The 21,855-nt window shown below is 32.8% G+C and overlaps 4 protein-coding genes across 8 annotated transcripts; 2 read left to right on the forward strand and 2 right to left on the reverse strand.

Moving 5' to 3' along the window:
• On the reverse strand, positions 357-3,489 carry LOC109336659 (RAN GTPase-activating protein 2-like). 2 transcript variants are annotated; one of them, XM_019573394.1, is made up of 2 exons: positions 3,324-3,489; positions 357-2,303 (listed from the first exon to the last, which is right to left on the reverse strand). In XM_019573394.1, the coding sequence occupies exon 2, from the start codon at positions 2,290-2,292 to the stop codon at positions 691-693; it is 1,602 nt and encodes a 533-aa protein (XP_019428939.1). In that variant the 5' UTR covers positions 2,293-2,303; positions 3,324-3,489; the 3' UTR covers positions 357-690. The 2 variants fall into 2 exon arrangements, with proteins under 2 accessions (XP_019428939.1, XP_019428938.1); XM_019573393.1 differs by having other exon boundaries at positions 357-2,312.
• On the forward strand, positions 6,058-10,900 carry LOC109336405 (U2 small nuclear ribonucleoprotein A'-like). 2 transcript variants are annotated; one of them, XR_002106348.1, is made up of 9 exons: positions 6,058-6,218; positions 6,313-6,353; positions 6,438-6,567; positions 6,671-6,876; positions 7,349-7,522; positions 8,360-8,410; positions 9,063-9,236; positions 10,494-10,668; positions 10,735-10,900. XR_002106348.1 is itself a non-coding variant. In XM_019572983.1 (8 exons), exons 1-8 carry the CDS (start codon positions 6,137-6,139, stop codon positions 10,497-10,499), a joined length of 864 nt encoding a protein of 287 aa, XP_019428528.1. In that variant the 5' UTR covers positions 6,058-6,136; the 3' UTR covers positions 10,500-10,900. The 2 variants fall into 2 exon arrangements, 1 of the variants encoding a protein (XP_019428528.1); XM_019572983.1 differs by having other exon boundaries at positions 10,494-10,900.
• Positions 11,725-13,712, reverse strand: LOC109336406 (DNA repair RAD52-like protein 2, chloroplastic). The gene is made up of 4 exons (XM_019572984.1): positions 13,274-13,712; positions 13,152-13,189; positions 12,947-13,038; positions 11,725-12,075 (listed from the first exon to the last, which is right to left on the reverse strand). The coding sequence occupies exons 1-4, from the start codon at positions 13,627-13,629 to the stop codon at positions 11,923-11,925; spliced, it is 639 nt and encodes a 212-aa protein (XP_019428529.1). The 5' UTR covers positions 13,630-13,712; the 3' UTR covers positions 11,725-11,922.
• On the forward strand, positions 17,091-20,452 carry LOC109335064 (trihelix transcription factor ASR3-like). 3 transcript variants are annotated; one of them, XM_019571115.1, is made up of 4 exons: positions 17,091-17,177; positions 17,226-17,883; positions 18,519-18,572; positions 19,858-20,452. In XM_019571115.1, the coding sequence occupies exons 2-4, from the start codon at positions 17,229-17,231 to the stop codon at positions 20,139-20,141; spliced, it is 993 nt and encodes a 330-aa protein (XP_019426660.1). In that variant the 5' UTR covers positions 17,091-17,177; positions 17,226-17,228; the 3' UTR covers positions 20,142-20,452. The 3 variants fall into 3 exon arrangements, with proteins under 3 accessions (XP_019426660.1, XP_019426659.1, XP_019426661.1); XM_019571114.1 differs by lacking the exon at positions 17,091-17,177 and having other exon boundaries at positions 17,184-17,883; XM_019571116.1 differs by lacking the exon at positions 17,091-17,177 and having other exon boundaries at positions 17,184-17,883; positions 18,519-18,579; positions 19,858-20,295.

Consider the following 21,855-nt stretch of genomic DNA (forward strand, 5'->3'; position numbering starts at 1 on the left):
AGTCTCTTCCTCTTGAACAAGCACATGTTATAGATGCAAATAAGATAACAAGGTCAATATTTTGAAAATTTAGACATGCAGCAAGATTTTTTTTTGTTAAAATGAGTTATAATATTATCCTTGAATCTTCAATACATTATCCAAGATGTGAGAGTTGTGGTCATCATGAAACCTAAGAAGCATGATGATGAAGAATGCCATAGGGGGTGGATTATATTCTGCTTATCACGTGAAGAACACACGTAAGTACAAAAAGAATTAGGCTTGTCATTTTCATACTAATGGATTGAGCATTCATATTGAAGCTCAATGGGGATGACCCATTAGCTGTAAACAACTATGAAAATAACTCCTACTAAAACCAGAATCATAGGTAAATTTATAAAAATAAATATAACAAACAGCAATGGTTACAAGACGTAGTACACTATTAACTAGACCACAGAGTTGCAACATGAAATAAAGAACTACAATCTCATGAAAGGAAAGGGGAACACTGAAAACAAGATTACCACACCTAATCCAGATAGTTCATAACCTCAAGGATTAACTGGTGTCAGCTAATGTATCTTGAAAGTTATATAAACTGCTGGGAATAAAAATGATCTGGATATTTTCTGTTTCACTACTGTCGTAAGAGTTACTTGTGCATCAGAACATGAAATGTAGATGATTACGACAGTTCCAGTCTTAATCATCAACCGCAAGGTTCTTCATTTTGGATTCCAGTTCATCCTCGCTGCCTGCTTCTTCATCATCATCGTCATCTTTTCCATCGGGATCATTATCATCTAATGGACCAAGCCTGTTGGGAGAGTTTTTAAATATATTCGTTAACTCATCAATGCCCTCATTGGAAATGAAGTTCCCATTAATATTCAGAAATTTGAAATCACCCTTCTGCACCACAGCCAGAGCCAACTTTTGAGCCCCAGCCCAACTTATTTGGTTGGAATTAAGATCAATTTCCTTTAACTGAGTATGGCCTTCTACAACCTTACTTAGCTGGATGGCACCTTCATCTCTGAGCTCATTCTCGCCGAGGATCAACTTTGCAAGAAACTGCTTTGCTTCTACACAGGCTACTATTTCAGGAACGGCATCAGCAGTAATGTCATTTCCACTCAAGTCCAAAACTTCAAGGTGAGGAGCTGATTCCTTAAGAACATTCACTATAGCAATTGTACCATCATCTTCCAAGTTGAGGTAGCTCAGGTATATCTCTCTTAACTCTGCATGTTTGGTAAGAGCTTTACTCAGAGAAAGTCCACCCTCTAAACCAAACATATTGTCTCGCAAATCAAGCTTCTTCAGACCGGTACAATCCCCTAAAGCACCGGACAAGGCAATTCCACCTTCAGTGCCAACCCTTGTAGAGGAACAACGAAAATCCTCCAATGAAGGAGAACGCTTGACAACCTCAGCTATAGCTAGTGCACCTTCATCTCCAGTCATATTATTATGAAAATGAAGAACTTTGAGCTTTTCTGTGGATGGAATTAACTCACTAACTGCTCTGGCAGCTTCCTCTGAGATTCCATCATTCATCAAATAAAGCTCTTCCAAGATATTTTGTGATTTCAATAGTGCTCCAAATGCTCTAACACCTTTCTCCCCTAAAGCATTGTCAGAGAGGTTTAAAGACTTCAAGGCACTACCCTCTAGAGCAGTTGAGAATATACTCATGACATCGAGAGCTTCTGCTTCTGGTCTTCCAGCAACAAAATCTGATAAATCTACTTCTTTCAACTGGTCCTTGAGGGAAACGAGAATGGTCTGGGCAACTAGTGCTGCTCCTGGTCCAAAACTTCTATTGCTGAAGCATATCTTAGTGAAAGAATTCCCTGGCTCCTTTAATGGCTTTAAAAGTTCCTGTGCCTCATCTGCTTCAATGAAGGCCCTTTGACCTTTAGATATATCAAAAATAGATTCATGAAGTGCAGTGATATTATCAGATGTTGCTGCCACTTCTCCATTATCCTTTTTACTAGGGCCTCTTTTAAGAACTTCTAGAAGAAGCTTACTACATTCTTTGGCATAAAGCTGGACTGCAGAACCTCCATCACCATCTGGCTCTTTCTCATAGAATAGATTTGCTGTAGCAAAAGCCACATCTTCAATTCTTTTTGCATTATCTTCAGCCTCTTCCTTGTCCAAAGTTCCATACTTCTGAGTGAAAATAGATTTAGTTGTCAGATTGTTGGTCATTCTCTCCACAAGCGTCTGTCTGGTGTTCTGACTAGGAGGCCATAATTTGATTGAAAACGGTCTGTGCTGTGAATTCAGATCCATTGCAATGAAACCTACAAGAACTACCATATAATTTGTTCATATAAAAGGAATATTTTGAGGGAATAACAGTAAAAGATCATGCAAATTAAATACAAAAAAATGTAAAGCTGTGGCATCCATGGATGTGTATCTCCAATCGCGCTATTTGTATAGAATTTTTTCCTCTTAAAAAGGCACTTTTTCAATTATTAAAAAAAAACTTCTGACATTCTATGCTTGTTTGGTTTGGCTTTTACAAAAAAAAAACATTATATGGAGTGAAAAAAACTGAAATTCAGCTTCATAAAAGACATTTCTGCCAAAATCACTTTGGAGAATCACACTTTTAAGATTAAACAAACGGACTCAAACATTTTAAAGCCATAGCATTCTGAAAACGGCAAAATAGAGTGCAGAGAAAGAACTACATCTATGTCAGTTAAGTCACTTGTTGATGTCATTAAAGCCTCTCCTCACCAAGTTTAACCATATTGGAGGGTAGTATGGAGAACTTAATACGAACTTAACAGAGAATTTTCTGGGTGGGGAAGAGCAACAGAAACCCAATCCAAAAAATAATTGCTATAACAAATGTCACATAACTCATATATACCCGAAATAGATTGCAATCTTAAAGTAGGCACTGTTTCTTTCCATTTCAAGCATGACATGTTCTTGTAATAATGTAAGATAAACTAAACAAAGTGAAACTACAAATGAGTTTACAAAAGCAACATGGTAAAACATTCCATGAATTACAAGGTTGTTTCCTCAGAAAAGAAACCCCACAAAATCATTTACAGTTAATAACATACAAATAATTTGGTTGAGCCAAAAATCAAACCCATGCTAACAAAAATCTTATCTTTAAGCTTTAAATGCAACGGATCTGATAAGACACCGCAAAGGTACAAACTTTGAACGAAAATTTGAAAGACACTAGAGAAAGCCAGATTAACAATGAACTAAACACTATAAAAGTGAAATAATAGAAAGAAATTTAATAAAGCAGAAAGTGAAAAATAAAAACCCTAGAAATGAGAGAAGGGTACCTTTTGTTGAATACTGATATGGGTACTCTGTAGTTCGCACAAATTGAAATTGAAATGGTAATCGGGATCAGTATATAGTGGGCAATGAGATAGTGTGGAGGGAAAATCTGAAAGGGGTGATAGTGAATTAGTGATTAATGAATGAACGAATAGCACTTTTTGTAATAACTCAAACAAAAAACTGTTTTTTATGGAAAAGTGTAGGATATGGCATGTGATGATGGTGATTGAGGCCACTACCGAAAGCCCGTTTTATTTATTGTGATTTTTATTTTATTATGAGGAAAAATATATATAAACACTTAATGAGTTTTATAAAAGGTTAATTATGATAATATAAATAAATGGTGAATAAATTGTGGACGATATTTAATTGTATATAAGTTTTTACACTTACAATATATGGATATTATCAAAAGTTTAATATTAATACAAAGTTTCAATATATTATTATATATTATTATTATTTATTGGTATTACTTTTATTAGAATGAATAATATGATGAGTGTGTGTAAAATTATATTGTGAACTCATGCATATAAATTATACTATTAATTGACTATGGCATGGTATTCAAATCATTGAGAATTATTAAGTTACCTTAAAAATAATATTAGTTGTTTATTTTGTCAGGGCTTCTTACAATGGGATGAATAAGGGTTGGAATTAAGGAGTGTATTGAATTTTTCAATTCATTCATACAAGTCTTTTACTATGGGTTCATTCGTTCCTATAAATTAAATCATATTACAACTCTATCTATGTATGATACATGGCATCTCATGTTACTTTTTATAAGTTTAAAATTTTCAATTTTTGAATTATTTGAAATTTTAATTTATCACCATTATTGTCAAAATTCAAAATTATCCGGAAATGTTTTATATTTTATTTTCGATTATCATAAAACTGTAATAATAACTGTTGTAATATCGCTAATTAATGATATAATAACTGTGTGTTTTCTCTTTTGATTCGTTTTCTTTTCAAGAAACATTTATAATTACTAATATGAAATTTTGGATAGTGAAAAATTTTATTTTAGAATTTACATCCATTTACAATTTTTGCCTTATTCATAGAGTTAAGGACTCATTTAATGGCCAATTCATTAATATATGATAAAGGCATGGTATGATATAAAACATGATAATATTGCATGATGAAATGAGTTGTATATATCTTGTCCAACATTTGATGCATATTGGATGACAATCACATTATTTTGATATCGATCATGGTTACACATGGTAACTATAACATTAGTGTTCATGTGAACACATGTGGGATAAAATCATGTTGTTTTATCTGACTCAATTTCAATTGAGTTCCCTCAATAATATAAAAATATGTTATTAATATAAGATAAGATGATATCTCGCATGTCATATCCATCAAACAAACTCAATAAATGTATTAAAAGACATGACAATTGTTTAAGTGTTACTAATTACTTAACTCATATTGTTTATAAATGTAATACTCAAAAGTATTTTATTACATGAACATTACAATATGTAATCATTGGTATATTGATGTGTCTCTATATGCTAAATGATTAAGGTAGAGAGTTTGATATGGTGAGAAAATGATGTGTGAATTTTACAGCACGTCAAAGGACAAGAGAAAGGTCATTTAATTTGTATACATCTCATGTTTATGAATGGAGCTCTCTATGATATGGTTGGGGTGTAAGAGTTACTCCAGGCTTTGACTTACATATTCCTTAAGATTTTTCACCACAAGCCAGAAAAATATCATTACTTGCTAACAATATTTTAAAATGAACTCCACAATCATAGATATGGACATATGGTTACCATATTATGGGACAAATTATTCATGTGTAGGAGAAATAAATTATTTTTCTAAAACTAATTTTAACATTAGATATGTGAAAACATATTTTTTTAGTCAAAAATTCTATTTTTCTCACCCTTAAATAGTAAATTTTAGACACTTATTACCATTCTTTTGTAATATATACTTGTAGCATACATATATATCATAGCATCTTCTTATTATTCATATAATATTGACTCTAACTCACCTAATGATATTTTTCTTATTATTTTAATATACTCAAATTTCATGTGTTATAATATTGTGCCAATAAACCAACAAAACGTTGGTTTAATATTATAGGACTAGTTAGAATTATAGGATAACCAAAATGTAAATAATTTTTTTCTTGGAAGTAACACTTGTTGAGAAGGTAAACTACGAACCCGAAAAAGACCGGTTCAGATCTATATGGTAGTACCAAAAAATATTGTAGAAATAAAACAAGTTCTCTAACCTATAATATAATTTCAATTCAATTAACAATAATATCATCTAAAGTTAATAATATTGTCTCAGTTCCCACGTGATAAAACAAGTCTTAATCTATTAGTGCACCATACATCACACGACCATAAATATTAGTTAGATTAAATTAAAATGAAGAAAAATTGTTTAATGTGCCATATAAGTTTAAATCTAAATATTTATACGCATACACTTCCTCATCCATCGTTTATTTTGATTACCTTTTCTGTTAACAATATAAAAAATCAGTGATAATACAATGATAATATATAAAACTTATATACTGTCAGTACATATATATTTTTTTCTTCTCTTTGAGTTTAGAGTGTAAGATACGTGAATTTAGATTAAATTAGTGTTGATAGAGTATAATTATCTCACATGCATTTTAAAACCTAATTCGTGTGTTGAATACTTGAATGTCCAATTTGGTTTTGTTTAATATTTGATAGCGTAGCTGTTATTGTTGTTGAAGAAACCCTAATTAAGAAGTGATAGAAGAATGGTGAGAGTGAATGCCGATTTGATATGGAAAAGCCCTCATTTCTTCAATGCAGTCAAAGAACGCGAATTAGATCTCAGAGGTACTCTTTTTCATACTTCAATTCCTCTTTTCTTCAATTCTCATTCATCACTCTCTCATCAATTTCTTCTTCTTCTTCTTCTTTATCATCCCAGGCAACAAGATTCCTGTTATCGAAAACTTGGGTGCTACCGAGGTTTTCATTTTTATATCTTCTTCCCATTTTTCTATTTCATTCTCATTCATTCTATATACTTATATTTTCCTCTTTCTCATGCAGGACCAATTTGACACTCTTGATTTGTCTGACAATGAAATTGTCAAGCTCGAAAATTTACCCTACCTTAACCGATTGGGTACTCTCATCATGAACAATAACAGAATTACTAGAATTAATCCTAACATTGGAGGTTTTCTTTTAACTCTTAATTTCATCTCATTATTTTTTTTCTTCTGTTAGTTATAAGCAATACATTATGTTTGTGTAGCTGAATGTGTTATTTTGTATTGCAGAGTTCTTGCCAAAGTTACACACACTGATTCTCACAAACAACAGGATTGTTAACCTTGTAGAAATTGATCCCTTAGCATCCATTCCAAAGTTGCAGTTCCTTAGTTTGCTAGACAATAATGTTACGAAGAAACCAAATTATAGGCTTTATGTTATTCACAGGTTGAAGAACCTTCGGGTTCTAGATTTCAAGAAAGTTAAGAGTAAGGTAAGGTTTCTTTCTCACCATCTGTACTTACCTTTTATCGGGCTTGCTGTTTAAAATATGAAACATAGGATGTTCTGGTAATGTCGGCATTCAGTTAATAATAGATCAGCATTTTGAAATTGAAAAACGGAACATAGTACTGAACAGTGAACATGAAAACTAACTGGAAATTTTACTGCATATAGCTGGACTTTGGACTTCTTGCTTTTCTTAACATTTTATAAGCTGAATGACTTGAATTTTACCAGAATTTGGTTGTGAAGCCTTTTATTAAACTCGTTTTTGTGGATGTATGGGGAGTTTGTTTCATTATATCAGTAGATGTTGAAATATTCATATGATGAGAATGATAATGATGTTTTTTATTATTGGATCTATTTCTCCCCATCTCTCTCTTATGGATGCCATTTTCTGCATCCTCTTGAGTCTTGAATTATATGGCCATCTTATGACAGTTTTTATATATTAATAGGAACGGCTGGAAGCCAAAAACTTGTTTGCTTCAAAAGAAGCTATTGAAGAAGTTCAAAAAGCGCCAGTGAAAACGTCTCCACCGGTTGAAACTCGAAATGTTTCAGAAGCTACTGAGGAACAGCAGACACCCAAAGTGGTCGCTCCTACACCAGAGCAAATTATTGCTATAAAGGTATTTAATTAAGATATATGATTAATGGACTCTGTGTTTTATGCCTTTGAAATGCATTCTTAAAAGTTCTAGGTGATGAGATGAGTACCCATGCCTTTACTGGCAAGTCCTCTACTCCATACTAAATGGTCTCACTCATTGATAACCAAAAACCCAATAAAGATTGTCCCATAGAAAAATTAGTCACTCTATCAAATAAGTAGTCTACCATTTCTGAACTGGTACTTGTGTTGATGCCTAAAAATATGCAACATGTCATTTGGATTAGTCCTAATAAGTACTGTTACTCAAAAAAAATACTTGACATTGCATATCAGTTGTTCGGCTTCTTGATTAATGCTGCTCTCATTTAATTTGTGGAATAAATAGGACTATAGAAGATTATATATTACACGTGAAAGAAAAAAGCATCGGTCTTGCTCGGCTTCTTTTGTATAAATTCCATGATTATATTTGTAGTGTTTAATGTCATTAAATTAACCCAACTCTAAAATACATACCAGGAGCTTCAAAGTTAACTGCATTTTAGAGTTCCTTATTTGAGAGTGCAACTTATTTGATTCTGTATGCTAGAATGATACCGTAAGATGCTTATGCTTGCTGTTCCATTGGCCCATGTGATAAATCCTTTATTTGTTAATCATTTTCTAATAAATCACCTTGCATGGTCTAGTGATATTATTTGAGCTAAGTCTTATAAAAAATAATATCATTTGAGCTAAGACCATTCTGTATATAGCAAATAATCACCTTCTTGAACTGTACCGATTCTTAAAGGCTTGTGCAACATGCTCCCTTCTGGTTACCTATGGTTTCACATGTTTCTGTTGTGTGCAGGCTGCCATTGTGAATTCGCAGACTCTTGAAGAGGTTGCAAGACTTGAAAAGGTATTTGTTTTTCTAAATCCAGCAATCACTTCTTGGTTTTTAATTTTCCCCCCCTCAAACTCGTGCTTAATATAATATTGAAATTAGTTTGCGTAACATGATGATATGTTGCTTAGTGACCATGAGGTCACAATTTAAATCCTGGAAAAAGCCTCTCCATGTTTGCAGGGGTTAGGCTGCGTACATCTACCCTCCCAGACCCCATAAGTGGAAGCCCTTTTTTAATATGATGATATAATAATTACTAATGACCTGTTGTTAGAGAGATGACTTATCTGATGGGCTCTCCAATAAAATATGTCATCTGTCATTGGAGTTTAGAACTCACTCAGTTTATCCATGCATTTTCTGGCTTAGAGTATGTGGACTGGATTGTTTGCCAATTGGCGAGGATTGGTTTCGCTTTGCCACAAGTTCAGGAGTACCTCTTCTATAATCTTGTGGTGGTTTGGACAAAATGGAAGGAAACTGTTAAGATTCTTGCTACAGTTTGGTGTCTTGGGAGCCTTGTTATGATATTTTTTCTCTGGCTATTTTTAGTTTGAGGATATCTTCTATCATAAAATAATCGTGTGTGACCAATTTAAATTTCTTTTCTACTATAATAAGATTGGTATTAGTGCAGTAAATTTAATTGGGGTGCATACCGCAGGCACTGAAGTCTGGCCAGCTTCCTGAAGATTTAAAAGGCTTAACTGATAATATGGTGTTGGACAATGTTGCGGTAAAGCACGGGGACAAGGTTCATGATGGCAAAGGTCAAGGGGATGATGAATCTAATGATACAGAGGAGCAAAGGAGTACTGATTCTACTCCAATGGAGCAGGTAAAAGTCCACTTTTTTATGTATATGTGAAGCTTTTCTTTTGCATATTGTGACAAATCATTAGTTCCCCCATGATACTTATTTATTCTGATTGGCTTAGTTACTGTAGTCATCTCTTATATAAACATCAACACAACCATGAAACAGCTGCTCCAAGAACACAACCATTGTTTTATTATAATTTTAACTGTAGTTGTCTTTTAATGCATCAAAGGGAACTATACCGTCATTACATAATACAATTTTAGTAAAACCAAGTTAAAATTTCAAGGGTTGTTGTGGCCTACTCAATGAAATACAAATCAAGTAAGAAGTCGACATAGAGGAGTTTATTAGCCTGATTCTTACATGTCTTCCAATAACACTAAACCTATTGCAGGCTGCAGCCCATGCAATAATAATATTTTTGATATAAGAGAGGTTTACAAGAACGCTACCCACCATCCTTGCAGTAATAGACTATAGTTTTAGTGAAAAAAAGTGACACTGATAGTTTATCCAAAAAAACTAATAAATCTAAGTAAGATGCACATTGCTTTTTTGCGGTATTAAATTCAATGATTCATATTCCTCGGCTCAACAGCTTAAGCTTTTATGAGGGTTGGTCATTGACATGGTGTATTACATGATAGAATGTGCCTGAAAGGACTGAGGAAATATTATTTTACCCTCCCTTTAAAAAAAAATCAATAATATGTTATGTATTATATAATGTACAACAAAATGACATAAATGTAATTAGAAAATATTAGTAAAGATAATTATGTATTTAATCTTGTTTTCCTCCCAAAAACCCCAATTTTGGGGAACACCAAAAAATGGTATAATGAGGGGCTTTGGAGGGTTTTAAAAATTCTCCAAAACCCCTCCCCTTCTCTAATTAAACTCCCAAACAAGGGAATCCCCTCCTAAGCCCTCCCCTTCCTTCCCTTCTCTTTCAAAATAAGTCTCCCAAACAAGGCCCAGGCCTTAGAGTCAAACACAATTAGTTAAGCTGCTGGACAAATGTATTTCTTATGTTTTACTTTTGAAGTTAAAATTTAATTATTAAATATTTTTTTGACCAATTACAAACTTATACATATGGATTGACACAAACTGTGGGACAACATATGTGCTTCCCAGTTAAAGATAGTGCAATTGTTGGTGTTCTTGTCTTATCTTTCTGTCGATCTGTTAATATTTTCCACCACCTTAATCTCATTTCTCATGCTAGTATATGTATCTGATGCTTCAATTTTCATTACAATTTTGCAGGAGTAGAGTGAAGATTTCGGAGAAGTCCAAGCATATTGTATTCTCCTTAATGTAGGGTCAAGAGTCAGAATCTTAGTAATTTTCCGTGAACAGTGCTTGATGTACCTCTACACATGTACTAAAGTTAAGAGTATTATGTGGTTAATTTGTAGGCTTGTTATAAACTTTTTTACCTGTTAAACATTCCAGCCTGTAGCTAGAACATTTATCAGATTAAAATCATGTAGCCATTGAAGGAGAGTGAACAACCATCATCGAGCAGGAACAAATGGATCTGCTGAAATGAAAATTATTAATCGAGGTGATGTTTTAGTTCGAATTCGAGTTTATGAGGATTCATAAAAATATACCTGTCTTTGTAACATTTTAGCTTATTGCAAAAGTTTGTTGAGTAAGGATTTAATTAAGCTATTTAGCCAAACACATCTTTGTAGCATAGCGCATAAGCAGCAATTTTAATACGAACCTAGTTTTTCTTTACATCAAGTATATTATCAGTCAAAAATCAGATATTATTCCCTTTCAAACATGAAAATTACCAAAAAAATGAATCTTGTCCACCACAACCATTTTCCATAATATGAACCTAATTTTAAATTGTTTGGGAAATGGTTTGCATATGATTAACATATTATTCAGAAATCCTAAGTTAAATTTAATAACAGTTCCGTTGTTTTTGCCCACTGTGACAAAAAACGGCACTACGTTGAGACAACAAAAGTGAAGATAACAAAATCTTAGCATGGTTGTTCTTAAGGCTGTTCTTAACATAATAAGAATATTCTTATTATGTTCGCTATTCTTATTCTATATGTTTTATTCTTAAGTAAGAATAAAATTGACTAAATAAGAACACTCATTGTTAGGAAAGAATGACAATGAAAATACATAATCTAGGAATAAATACAAGCACAAGCATATCCAAAAACATCAAAACGAAGAACCCCATTATATATGTCAACAACAAAATTATATTTTTTTATTTATAATTGATTTCTAATATTCATAACAAATTATAACAATTTTTAATTTATTAATAAGTAAGTAATTATTTGTAAAATATAAAAGTTTAGAGTAGATTGTGGGACCCAAATAAGAACAATGTTTGCCGAGAAAAAATAGATATTATTCTTATTTTATGGAGAGTTATAATAAATTATAAAATAATGTGTGCAACCCGGAAATATTATTCTCTTAGGCGCCCTAAGTGACAAACTTCAAAGCCATAAAATCAATAAAAGAAACTTAATTTGGCATAAGCATTTGGATCTTTACAAAACAAAGATGCTCACTTGTAGTTTTTCACAATACTTAACAGTATTTGATGAGTAGTGAATAGCCACCAACTGTCTAGTGTCTACTTCTCTATTCACATCCATGAGAAGAAACCAATACTTAAGATATTAAATCAAAACAAATATTTGGAAGCTTAAATACTGGCTATCTGATCTTCATGATACAAATACAGGCCAAGACCAAATCGGGCACATGCTTTGCAGAAAGCAACTTCCTCGGCTGCTCCAACCGGATCACCAATGGAGCCATCACTAGGTGATATTGTCCCAGTTGACTCACGATATGCCTGTTATCAAGAGAGAAAATTTAACCATGCTTAGACACATGAATACCAAATAGATCAAGGAAACTCTCATTTTGCCATATGCATTAGCATGCAAGATACCTACATTTACCAATAAATTGCCTGAAATATATTTCTTCCTATGATTTAATGATTATGGGGGTTGTTATAAGATTTCAAACATCATATTTGGCTATAATATTTTGGACATTTAGGATTATGAAGCTACTCTTTAGTTCATTCTATATTTCAGTTATGAGATCATTTCAGTCATTTTAGTATTTCCTCGTCGGAGGTTGAATTTCAGCTTGGGCTTATGGTATTTAATATTCCATTAACCCCATAATTAAAGAATATTAAGTTGCTAGTGTTTTTTTGGTAAGTTACTATAATTGCATCTCATGTTTCTGCAAAATTCCCCATGCAAGCAATGATTCCCATCCCCTTATGCATTCTTTCATGGCATAATCACATCAAATTGGGGCATCGTATCACAGTTTCAGCACTTCAAAGACTAAACAAATATGATGCAAACTTTGAAGAGATCGCAAATTTTGCTAATCTGACATTGACCTTGGACATACAGGCAGGGTAATCATCACTTCAATTTTATGGAATAACAACAGGATAAAATGATCCTGAATCCAGTCTTACGACTCAACCCTGCGAACCACTCTCCCTTACTAGGAAGAACCTCATTGTAGTACCATGGTTGATACAACATACAAGCTTACATGTTTTATTACTAATTTTGGCAAGAAATTGAAAAAAATGAACAAGAATGTCCAAATCAGATCAAGTATAACAGAGCTTGCAACACAATAAATTGAAAATCAACCACAAAGAGTCAAAGACTAAGGAAATACAAGCCTACCTCTCCATCAGATCCTCGTACCGTAAGACGGTAAACCACAGTCACACTTCCATTATCAGAGAATATGACATCACGTATCTCTCCACACCATCCTGCAAATTAGGTTAGAAAATTAAGGTCCCTAATCCCTATATACATTTACAATCATAAAAAACATGTATCCTTTTCCCTAATTAGAAAACAACATGAATAACAAGAAAGGAACCTGGAGCGTAGAAACTCAACATCCTATTAGCATGATACCTACGAAAAAACATCAACAAATAACATAATTAATTTAATCATCATAAATTCTGCAAAAATTAAAAATAATAATGAGGTAGATACCAGGGGATTAAGGTAGATGAATCAGAACCAGGGACAAGGGATTTAGCGATAGTATCGGGAATTCGTTTATTGAGGTCACGAAGAATCTCAGCTAAAGGACGAGTAATCAACGATGAATTTGAGAAACTAAAGGATTTGTCCAAAGGCACAGCGTAATTGGAATTTGATACAGTTCCTCCTTTCTTTCCATCACTGCTATTGTTGCTGTTGCGTTCAATAGCGCACACGAAATTGGTCCTTCTGGTTCTGACAAACCCTAATTCAGAGCCTTGTTTTCTGGTTTGGTTGTAGGAAGAGGAAGAAGAAGAAGAAGAAGAGAGTGAAATTATGCGATTAGGTCTAAGTGCAAAAGCCATCGCCTCACGTTGCTAAATTCGCAGATCCACAACTTGAACCATTTGTTTCCTCACTATTTCACCAACTTTATACCAAACCTCGTTTTTACCAACTTTTTAACTGAATTATAAAAAGGAAAGTTATTATTCTTATTCTAATAATCTATTTGGAACTTTGCTTTTTTTATGGGAAAAAGGGGAAATTGAAAAGTAGGAATCATAAAATATACCAGACATCCTCTCTTCTTGTGTAGTGAGAAGATTAAAGACTCTAAATTAATCTTAAAGATTGGTTTTTTTTTTCTTCTCAACTTTGTCGTAAAAATAATTTGAAAAATATTATAAATGAAAAACCATTTAACCAACTTTAAAATTACAATATATTTTTTATAGAAATTCTATTTTGATTTGTTGCCTTAATTCATTTTCTCAGCTTAGTCCACAAAATATTCTCTCATCTTGTCTCCCAACTTTTGTTATGCTCGTCAGTCCTTCTGTTACTCATTTTTTTGACATTATTAACATGTTCTAAAAAGGTGTTGTTTTTGTGGTGCATAACATTTTATAAATAAAAGAAGAAGATGTTGCACCAAAACAACTTCTTTTTGGAGGCCATGTGAGTTGTTGTAAGTGGTGCAAGAAACAACTTCCATTTTTGAGGTAAAGTGTACACAGAATCACATTGTTTCGACCAAAGTAGCCAACACGTGGGACAATCAATAATGAATTAATGAAACATTGGAACATGTACTTCTCGGACAAGGATCTGCTGTCCTAATCCTTGTCACAAACTCTGTCCCAGACAAATCCTATTATGTTAGGTCAGTTAAATTTTTTTAAATATTTATAACTTTATCAATTTTGATTATCTAAGTTATGATGTTTGCAAAAGATTTTAGCAATTGAAACCTATGCTAAAGTGCATTTTTGGTTGATCTCCTAAGGTCAAATTTAGTGAAATGGGGATCAAATGTTAGAGATCTATAGAATTTAAAAACGTGCCTGAATCACTTAAGATGCTTGACGGAAAGCCATGAAGTAATCTTGCATGAGTTCATTGTAGATGATTAGTATTTAGTGACTACAAAAGTGATTGTTTCTATAGAAGCTACACAAAGTGGTGAAGAGAATTAAATGGGAGTGAAAGATGATCAAAACCTCTCCCTCGCGTGGACATTCAAATTAACAATGTGAAAGACAAATTTCGAACAAAAATGGTCATGGGTGATGTTTTTAAAAACATTTTAATTTTGGTAAGTTTGAAGGAATAAAGTTCTTGTTGTCCATTTTTTCTTTCATAAGACTCAACCATGGCTAAATGGAATTTTTTTGGTACACGTAATGGAATGCAGTGATAAAATGCTTATGATTAATATTAAAAAAAATCAGTGCAAAAAATCAAATAAATAATGATATTGTTTTTTTAATAACTAAATTATTGCAAGTCAATATAAAAGGCTCTCAATTAAGTGTTTTTTATTCTATAAAGTCAATAGTGGTGGTGCCTTATTCTATTATGACAAAAAACTGAAGATTAATTTCAGAGTTGATGAAGGGAATGTATTGTGGTTTGGGTCTATTAGATGTCCATGGTTCTCATTACCAATTTTATATGAATCTTATGCAATTTGGAAAAAAGGACTTAAATTTGTTTAAGAGTGGTTGGAGATTATCTTAGATAGTGATTACAAGATTCTCATGATGATGCATAATGTCTTAACTTTCATAGTTTTTTAATGGATTTCAACATAATACTTGTGGATGCACCAAAAGTTTGGTAAATCACCCTCTTATTGACATACTACTAATTTAGGCTACCTTTTTGTGTGTATATAATATGGATATCCTCTATGATAGATAATTTTGTCTAAGTTAGGAATATTCATAATTGATGGAATTGCATTTTCATGAAATAAAAAATGTTGTATTTATCAGCCTTGTTAATATTAGTTGCACCAAGATTATGTTTATCTAATTTTTATATATTTTAGACCATTTAATGTAAATTGCATTTCATATCCTCAAAATTTAAATCAGTTATTATCTAAAACTTTCCCAACATACTTATATTCTCTAAAGGAAAAAGGCAAAATCCAAAAGCGTGCCTAAGGAAGATAAAATATATACCATTTGAATCAAACATTTATTTATTTTTGTTTTAAGTTGAGTAAGACTTTATGTTTTTCCATTTATGTTTATTTTTCCCACGTTGTTGAATATTTTAATGTTTATTTTTCTCTGTTTAAACAACATTCATATGATGAATCACACATAGTTGTTACCCAACAAGTCAATTCAAATGGGAGTTTAGGTGAGTGGCTTGTGGCTTTACTTGTAAATTGTAATATTTTTTTTTTTTTTGATATTACTAAAAGTATTCTCCTACTATTTTGGTTAATGAATTAATTTCTTTCGAGATTCATAGCTACCACTCCAAACAAATATCACTATTAGGAATCAAATTTTGACCTTTTAGTCATCCTGAATATCTAACGGCCTTATCTCATTAGATTAACACATTTTTGATTAAATCGTAATATACTATCACTAGTAGGGGGATTATGGGGAGCTTGGGAAAGACTTAATCTAGTTGAAACAAAGGAATTAAAGAGGTAGAAAGTGGCATATTCATTTTTTATGCTTGTTGAATGCTCGGTGATGAGTAAAGCTAGTAGAATTAAAGATATAATACCCCTAAAGTGCATTAGTAGTTTGCTTAAGCAAAGTCCCAAAGCGAAAATCAAGCATATTTAGCAGGAAGTTAGCACATCTTCTGGGAAATTTGGATTGTTCTGAAGAGTTTTGTCAATATAACTAAAATCATGATAAAAATATTCTCTTGCTTATGTGGCATAAATAGTTGCTGTCATTTGTGCATAGTTTATGCCGTAAGAAAGTAATTATCTCATTATTATCTAGTGGGCTATGTGCAGTAGTAATAATCTCATTATTTCTTGATTCAATTTTATCTATTAAGCAAGCACCAATAAAACCTTGACATAAAAATCATCATGATAATGTAAAAATTAGCTTGTGGATTATCATAATCACGAGATATTGCTATCATTATTTTAAAAAGTTATAATAATGGAGTGTTATTTACTCTAAGTAATAATATTAACAAAACATAAAACAATAAGTAAATAATACGGGTGACCAGGACCAGGCCATACTCACTCACCCGATATGACTTAATTATGATCGGACCTAAGTACAATTGAGTCTTCTTGAATCTAAGAATAGGTTCAAATTTAAAAATTAAATTCAATCAATACTTAGAGTTGAATAAAGATCAAACATGACTCGTCCCGACCCGTTCCGACTCATATCCATGCTAGTAAATAATAACAAGAAAAACCTTTATTGAGGGGTTAAAGGTCAATAAGCATTATTATTTATTTCAGAGTTAAGGGTCAATAAGCATTATTATTTATTTCAGAGTTAAGGGTCAATGAGCTGTTTAATATACACTAGAGGCAGTAAAAAAATACTGAAACCCATTGGGCACTAACATTCACCAACGCCGCAAAACCCCTTTTCTCTCTCCTCCAAATATGTGCTGACCCTTTTCCCCTAAACGCCGTAACGGACATACCAAAAGCCCCTCACGTGTGACCTCCATGGCTCTTGAACAACAACAACTATCCCTCGATCACAACCCAAACCCCGTTGACGGCGAGCCTGACGGAACAACTAACGGCGGAGATGACGGTGGCAAAGCACCAAGACTGCCACGTTGGACAAGGCAAGAGATTGTGGTATTAATACAGGGAAAGAGAGATGCTGAGAATAAGTTCCGGAGGGGTCGAACCGCCGGTTTTTCTTTCGGTTCGGGTCAGGTTGAACCGAAATGGGCGTTAGTTTCTTCTTACTGTGCAAAACATGGGGTGAACCGGGGTCCGGTTCAGTGCAGAAAGAGGTGGAGTAATCTGGCGGGAGATTATAAGAAGATCAAAGAGTGGGAGTCTCAGATAAAGGATGAAACGGAGTCGTATTGGGTTATGAGGAATGATTTAAGGAGAGAGAGAAAATTGCCTGGGTTTTTCGATAAGGAGGTTTTCGATATTCTTGATTCTGGGTCTCCGGTGACGGCGCTCTCGCCGGCGTTAGTGTTAGCTTTGTCGTCGCCGGAGGGTTATAGCGAGCCACCGCAGACTCATGTGTATGATAGTAATAGGAGTGTGGGTGGGTTGTTTTCTGATTTTGAACATGATGAGGTGGGTGGTAGTCCCAGTTCTGAGAAGAAGGATGTTCCTGTTGCTACTCCTATTCCAGGTTTGGTTTCAATTTCCTTACTCAAATCTAGTGTATATTTGTAATTTCAACTCATAAAAATCGTATTTTTACTTTTGATTAAAAGTTAGTTTATACTTACTGATTTTTGTAGAATGAGCATTGTTTAGATAATATATTAATCAGAATGATTTTTGGACATGTAATTACTAAATCAGTGGTATGGAATTTGAAAAAGGATGTGACAACTATTAATTTTCTAAGTGTGTTATGGTCAAAATAGTATAGTTTTGATGAAGGGGGGAGTGAAAGCTTTTCACTTTTAAACCATGATTTGAGTTCTGAATATAACTAACTCATTTTCTAAAGATGCCAAAGGTGTTGAGAAAAATTCAAAATGGAATTTGGACTCTCCAAACTCGGTTTTAATGGCTTCTAGAAGGATGCATGCCAAACACACTAATTGATTGTGGTTAAGGCTTCCTTCCTTATTTTTTCATTTTATTATTTCCGGCTTTTCTGCGTTACTTACTACTGTCTTAGGCACTTACCGGCATGAGGCTTGCTTCTTGTTGTCTTCATTTATTGTTTCTTCCAGCCGTCTCTTAAAATTTTGCACATATACTGTCAGATTATCGTAAGGAAAATTTTCCTTCATGTTTTGTTCTGATTTGCAGAGAAACGATATCAACCAATCTACCATGTTTCCCATGGCGAAGGTAATGCTCAAGGTAATGCTACACTGCCTTGAAAATTAGTGTCTATCTCATTCTTGTGATTGTAGATTTTCTGAATGCGAATGCCCTTATAGATTTTTTCGAGTTAATGATTGATTGTAGGTCAATTTAATATTTTAAGGCTCAAATAACAGTATTAGCAATCACATTTAGCTGTAGCGATATGTTTTATTCAGCTTTCTATTTGGTCTAATTAGGCTTCTACATTGTGTTCTAAAGATGGCTTTGTCGTTTAATCATTTTGATGTAGTGGCCCCTTAACCTAATGCCTATTATAGTTAAACTGCAATCAATGACAAGATGGCTAAACCAAAAATATGAAAACTATTTTCGTTTGCCTCATCTTCAGAGTTCGGAATATGATGAACTTGGAGCATATAGACCTCAAGTCAGCTCCTAAAAGCCTAAAACTAATCTGTGGCAGTTTACTATCTTGTTCAATAATCAATATTTATATCAATGCTTTTGTTTTTGTCGGTGCTTCTGATTCCTGCTGCAGCTGCATTGCTAATTCAGTGTCTGCAAATCAAGTCCATAGTTTCCTCATTTCTTAGTCACTTTTCTGCTATTGCATTTGAAGCATAACACCAACATATATTTATTTTATTTTATTTTCTCATTTCTGTATTTATTGTGCTCATACCAAGTTTCATTCGTTCACACATAAATGATAAATGTCATTGTTGTATTTCAAATTAACCAAATTGATCAAACAAATAAAAATGACGAATACTACCTGAAGCCCTAAAGTAAAAAATAGCAATAGGTTGGCTTGCAATAAGCCACCTTATGATACTATCAATGAGGATTAGTAATTGATAGGACACTGTCATCCTGATTTATGACTTAAAAGGTAAAATGGTGTAGAAAATGCATGCTATTTATACATGCACTCACTTCTCAACAAGTCATTTGATATTAAATTGTGCCATAGCATTTTTTTCTGAATGGTCCAAGTTCTGCATATACCGCTTACAGTATGGGCAGATTTCTTTTCAATACTCATATTTCAAAAGCTTGTTATTCATAAATGGCAAAATCTTAGATAACGAGTCATTCTTGGAGCGTCATGTTACAGCTTAGGATTTTGCGATAACTGTTCCTTGGCCGTATGCCATTTTTTTAGCATTAGCTGTTCTCAACTAGACCTCCTCATATAGCATAAGAGCAAATGTGCTTTCTTAACAATTGCAATGTGAAGGAATTAACCAAGGCATGATTATACGTTTAACCTGTTTTCATAAGTTTAACTTGTTTCGACATTCTTTTCATTCTGTAGGCATGACCAACGGGAAACAGCCAGCTTCAAATCCAGAAACGGGCTCTACATCTCAAGGAGAACGGAAAAGGAAGCGTTTAGCATCTGATGCAGAGGAGGAAACTTTGCAATATCAATTGATTGATGTCTTAGAAAGAAATGGCAAAATGCTAAATACCCAACTTGAAGCTCAGAATATAAATTTCCAGTTGGATTGCCAGCAGCGGAAGGATCATTCGAATAACTTGGTTGCTGTACTTGATAAGCTTGCAAATGCTCTTGGGAGAATTGCTGATAAATTATAGTGCAAGAGCAATCAGAATGCACTGTACATAACAGTTTGAGTCCTGTAGATACTTCTGGTTCCTGTCATTTATCTCAGGATGTCTTCTTGAAGATAACTCTGTCGCATGTTCCCATGTTTGTTTTCCTTTCTGGATATGCCATATTTTTGTGGTTTATTGATAACTATTTTGTCATTTTAGAATGTTACTGCAATTATTCTCTATTTTCACTGCTATATACAAGAGGTTATACGAAATCATTCCCTGGTTAATAAAAGTGTTTGTACACTTGTACATATGATATGACCTTCATTATTAAGATATATTTTTATATGTTGGGTACCTTTTATTACTTGCTTAGTGGATTCCACATCAATGTCATGCAATACTAAGGAGTGTGATGTGGAGAGTATGGTGGCAAGGACCACAACCTTTGGAACCAAACTCGAAAGCATGGATCACCCAGTAAGAATGTTCCTCTATCTGTTTCTGTGTAACTATAAAAAATTTATCAAAAATTTCTTCCTATTTATTTGTTATGTGAACTTAAAGTTTACAATAATATTAATTACTTATTGATTATAGGTCTTACCCTTATTATTGTGAAGAAATAAAAAAAATATTGGAGAGGAAAATTGAGAAGAGAATAAGCCAAAATTATTTTTTTTGTAAACCAAAATTGTAAAAAAAATCCCAAAAATATTAGTCCTCCATAGGTTTTCCAAAAATTGATACTTTAATGTTTTCTTATCTATTCCACTTCAAAATTCATGACATTATTATATACATTCTTTTACAACCACCTTTATTTACTGCATTCATTTTTCACATCATATTTCACTTTCTTAATTATGGAAAACGTATACAGATTAAAAGATAACATTTTAGTTAAAATATACCAAATTATCTACAACACTATTCATTTCTTTATCAAATGGAGTATGTTTTTTTAATCCAACGAAGATTTTTTAGCGAAGTTGTTTTCAAGAATAAACATGTCATTTTAAAATTTTGATATGTATTGAAAGAAATGAACTATTAAGGTGTAATTTCTTTCATGCTCCTATGAGTTATTTTACACAAACCAAAGAAATCACCAAAAAAAATTGTTTTCATATTATTATTGCTTTTCTCAACTCCTCTTTCAAGCTTACTCAACTATTATTTTTTAGAGTAAATTACACCGACACGAGTTTTAGCGAAATTACACAAATCACTCCTCACTTTTCTATTCCTATACAGACCCCTTAATTTTTATACTTTCTTTGCACTGATCACCTCTGCATGAGAAATAAGTGTAATTATTTAAACAAAAAATGTGATAAATGCAATTAAGTTAAACAAAACAGATATACTATGGAGACAAGTCCAAATAATATATGAGTTGATACCTCTTTATTATTTTTGGTTCGTTACGATATAGTATAAGGACAATTTAAACAATATCTCTTTAAAATTGTTGATGCATTTTATAACAAAAAATAATAAAGATACATTGATTTGTATATTATTTTGATTTTTTCTCACAATATACCATATTTTGTTTAACATAATTGCATTTATCACATTTTTTGTTTAAAATATTACACTTATCATGCGGGGTGATCAGTGTAATGAAAGTATAAAAACTATGAGAGATTTGTGGTGTAAGGGTAGAAAAGTGAACAATGGTTTGTATAATTTCACTAAAATTCACGTGTCACGGTAATTAACTCTATTTTTTATCCTTTCCTAC

This window comes from Lupinus angustifolius, chromosome LG20 (genome assembly GCF_001865875.1).
Source record: "Lupinus angustifolius cultivar Tanjil chromosome LG20, LupAngTanjil_v1.0, whole genome shotgun sequence".
Taxonomy (NCBI): domain Eukaryota; kingdom Viridiplantae; phylum Streptophyta; class Magnoliopsida; order Fabales; family Fabaceae; genus Lupinus; species Lupinus angustifolius.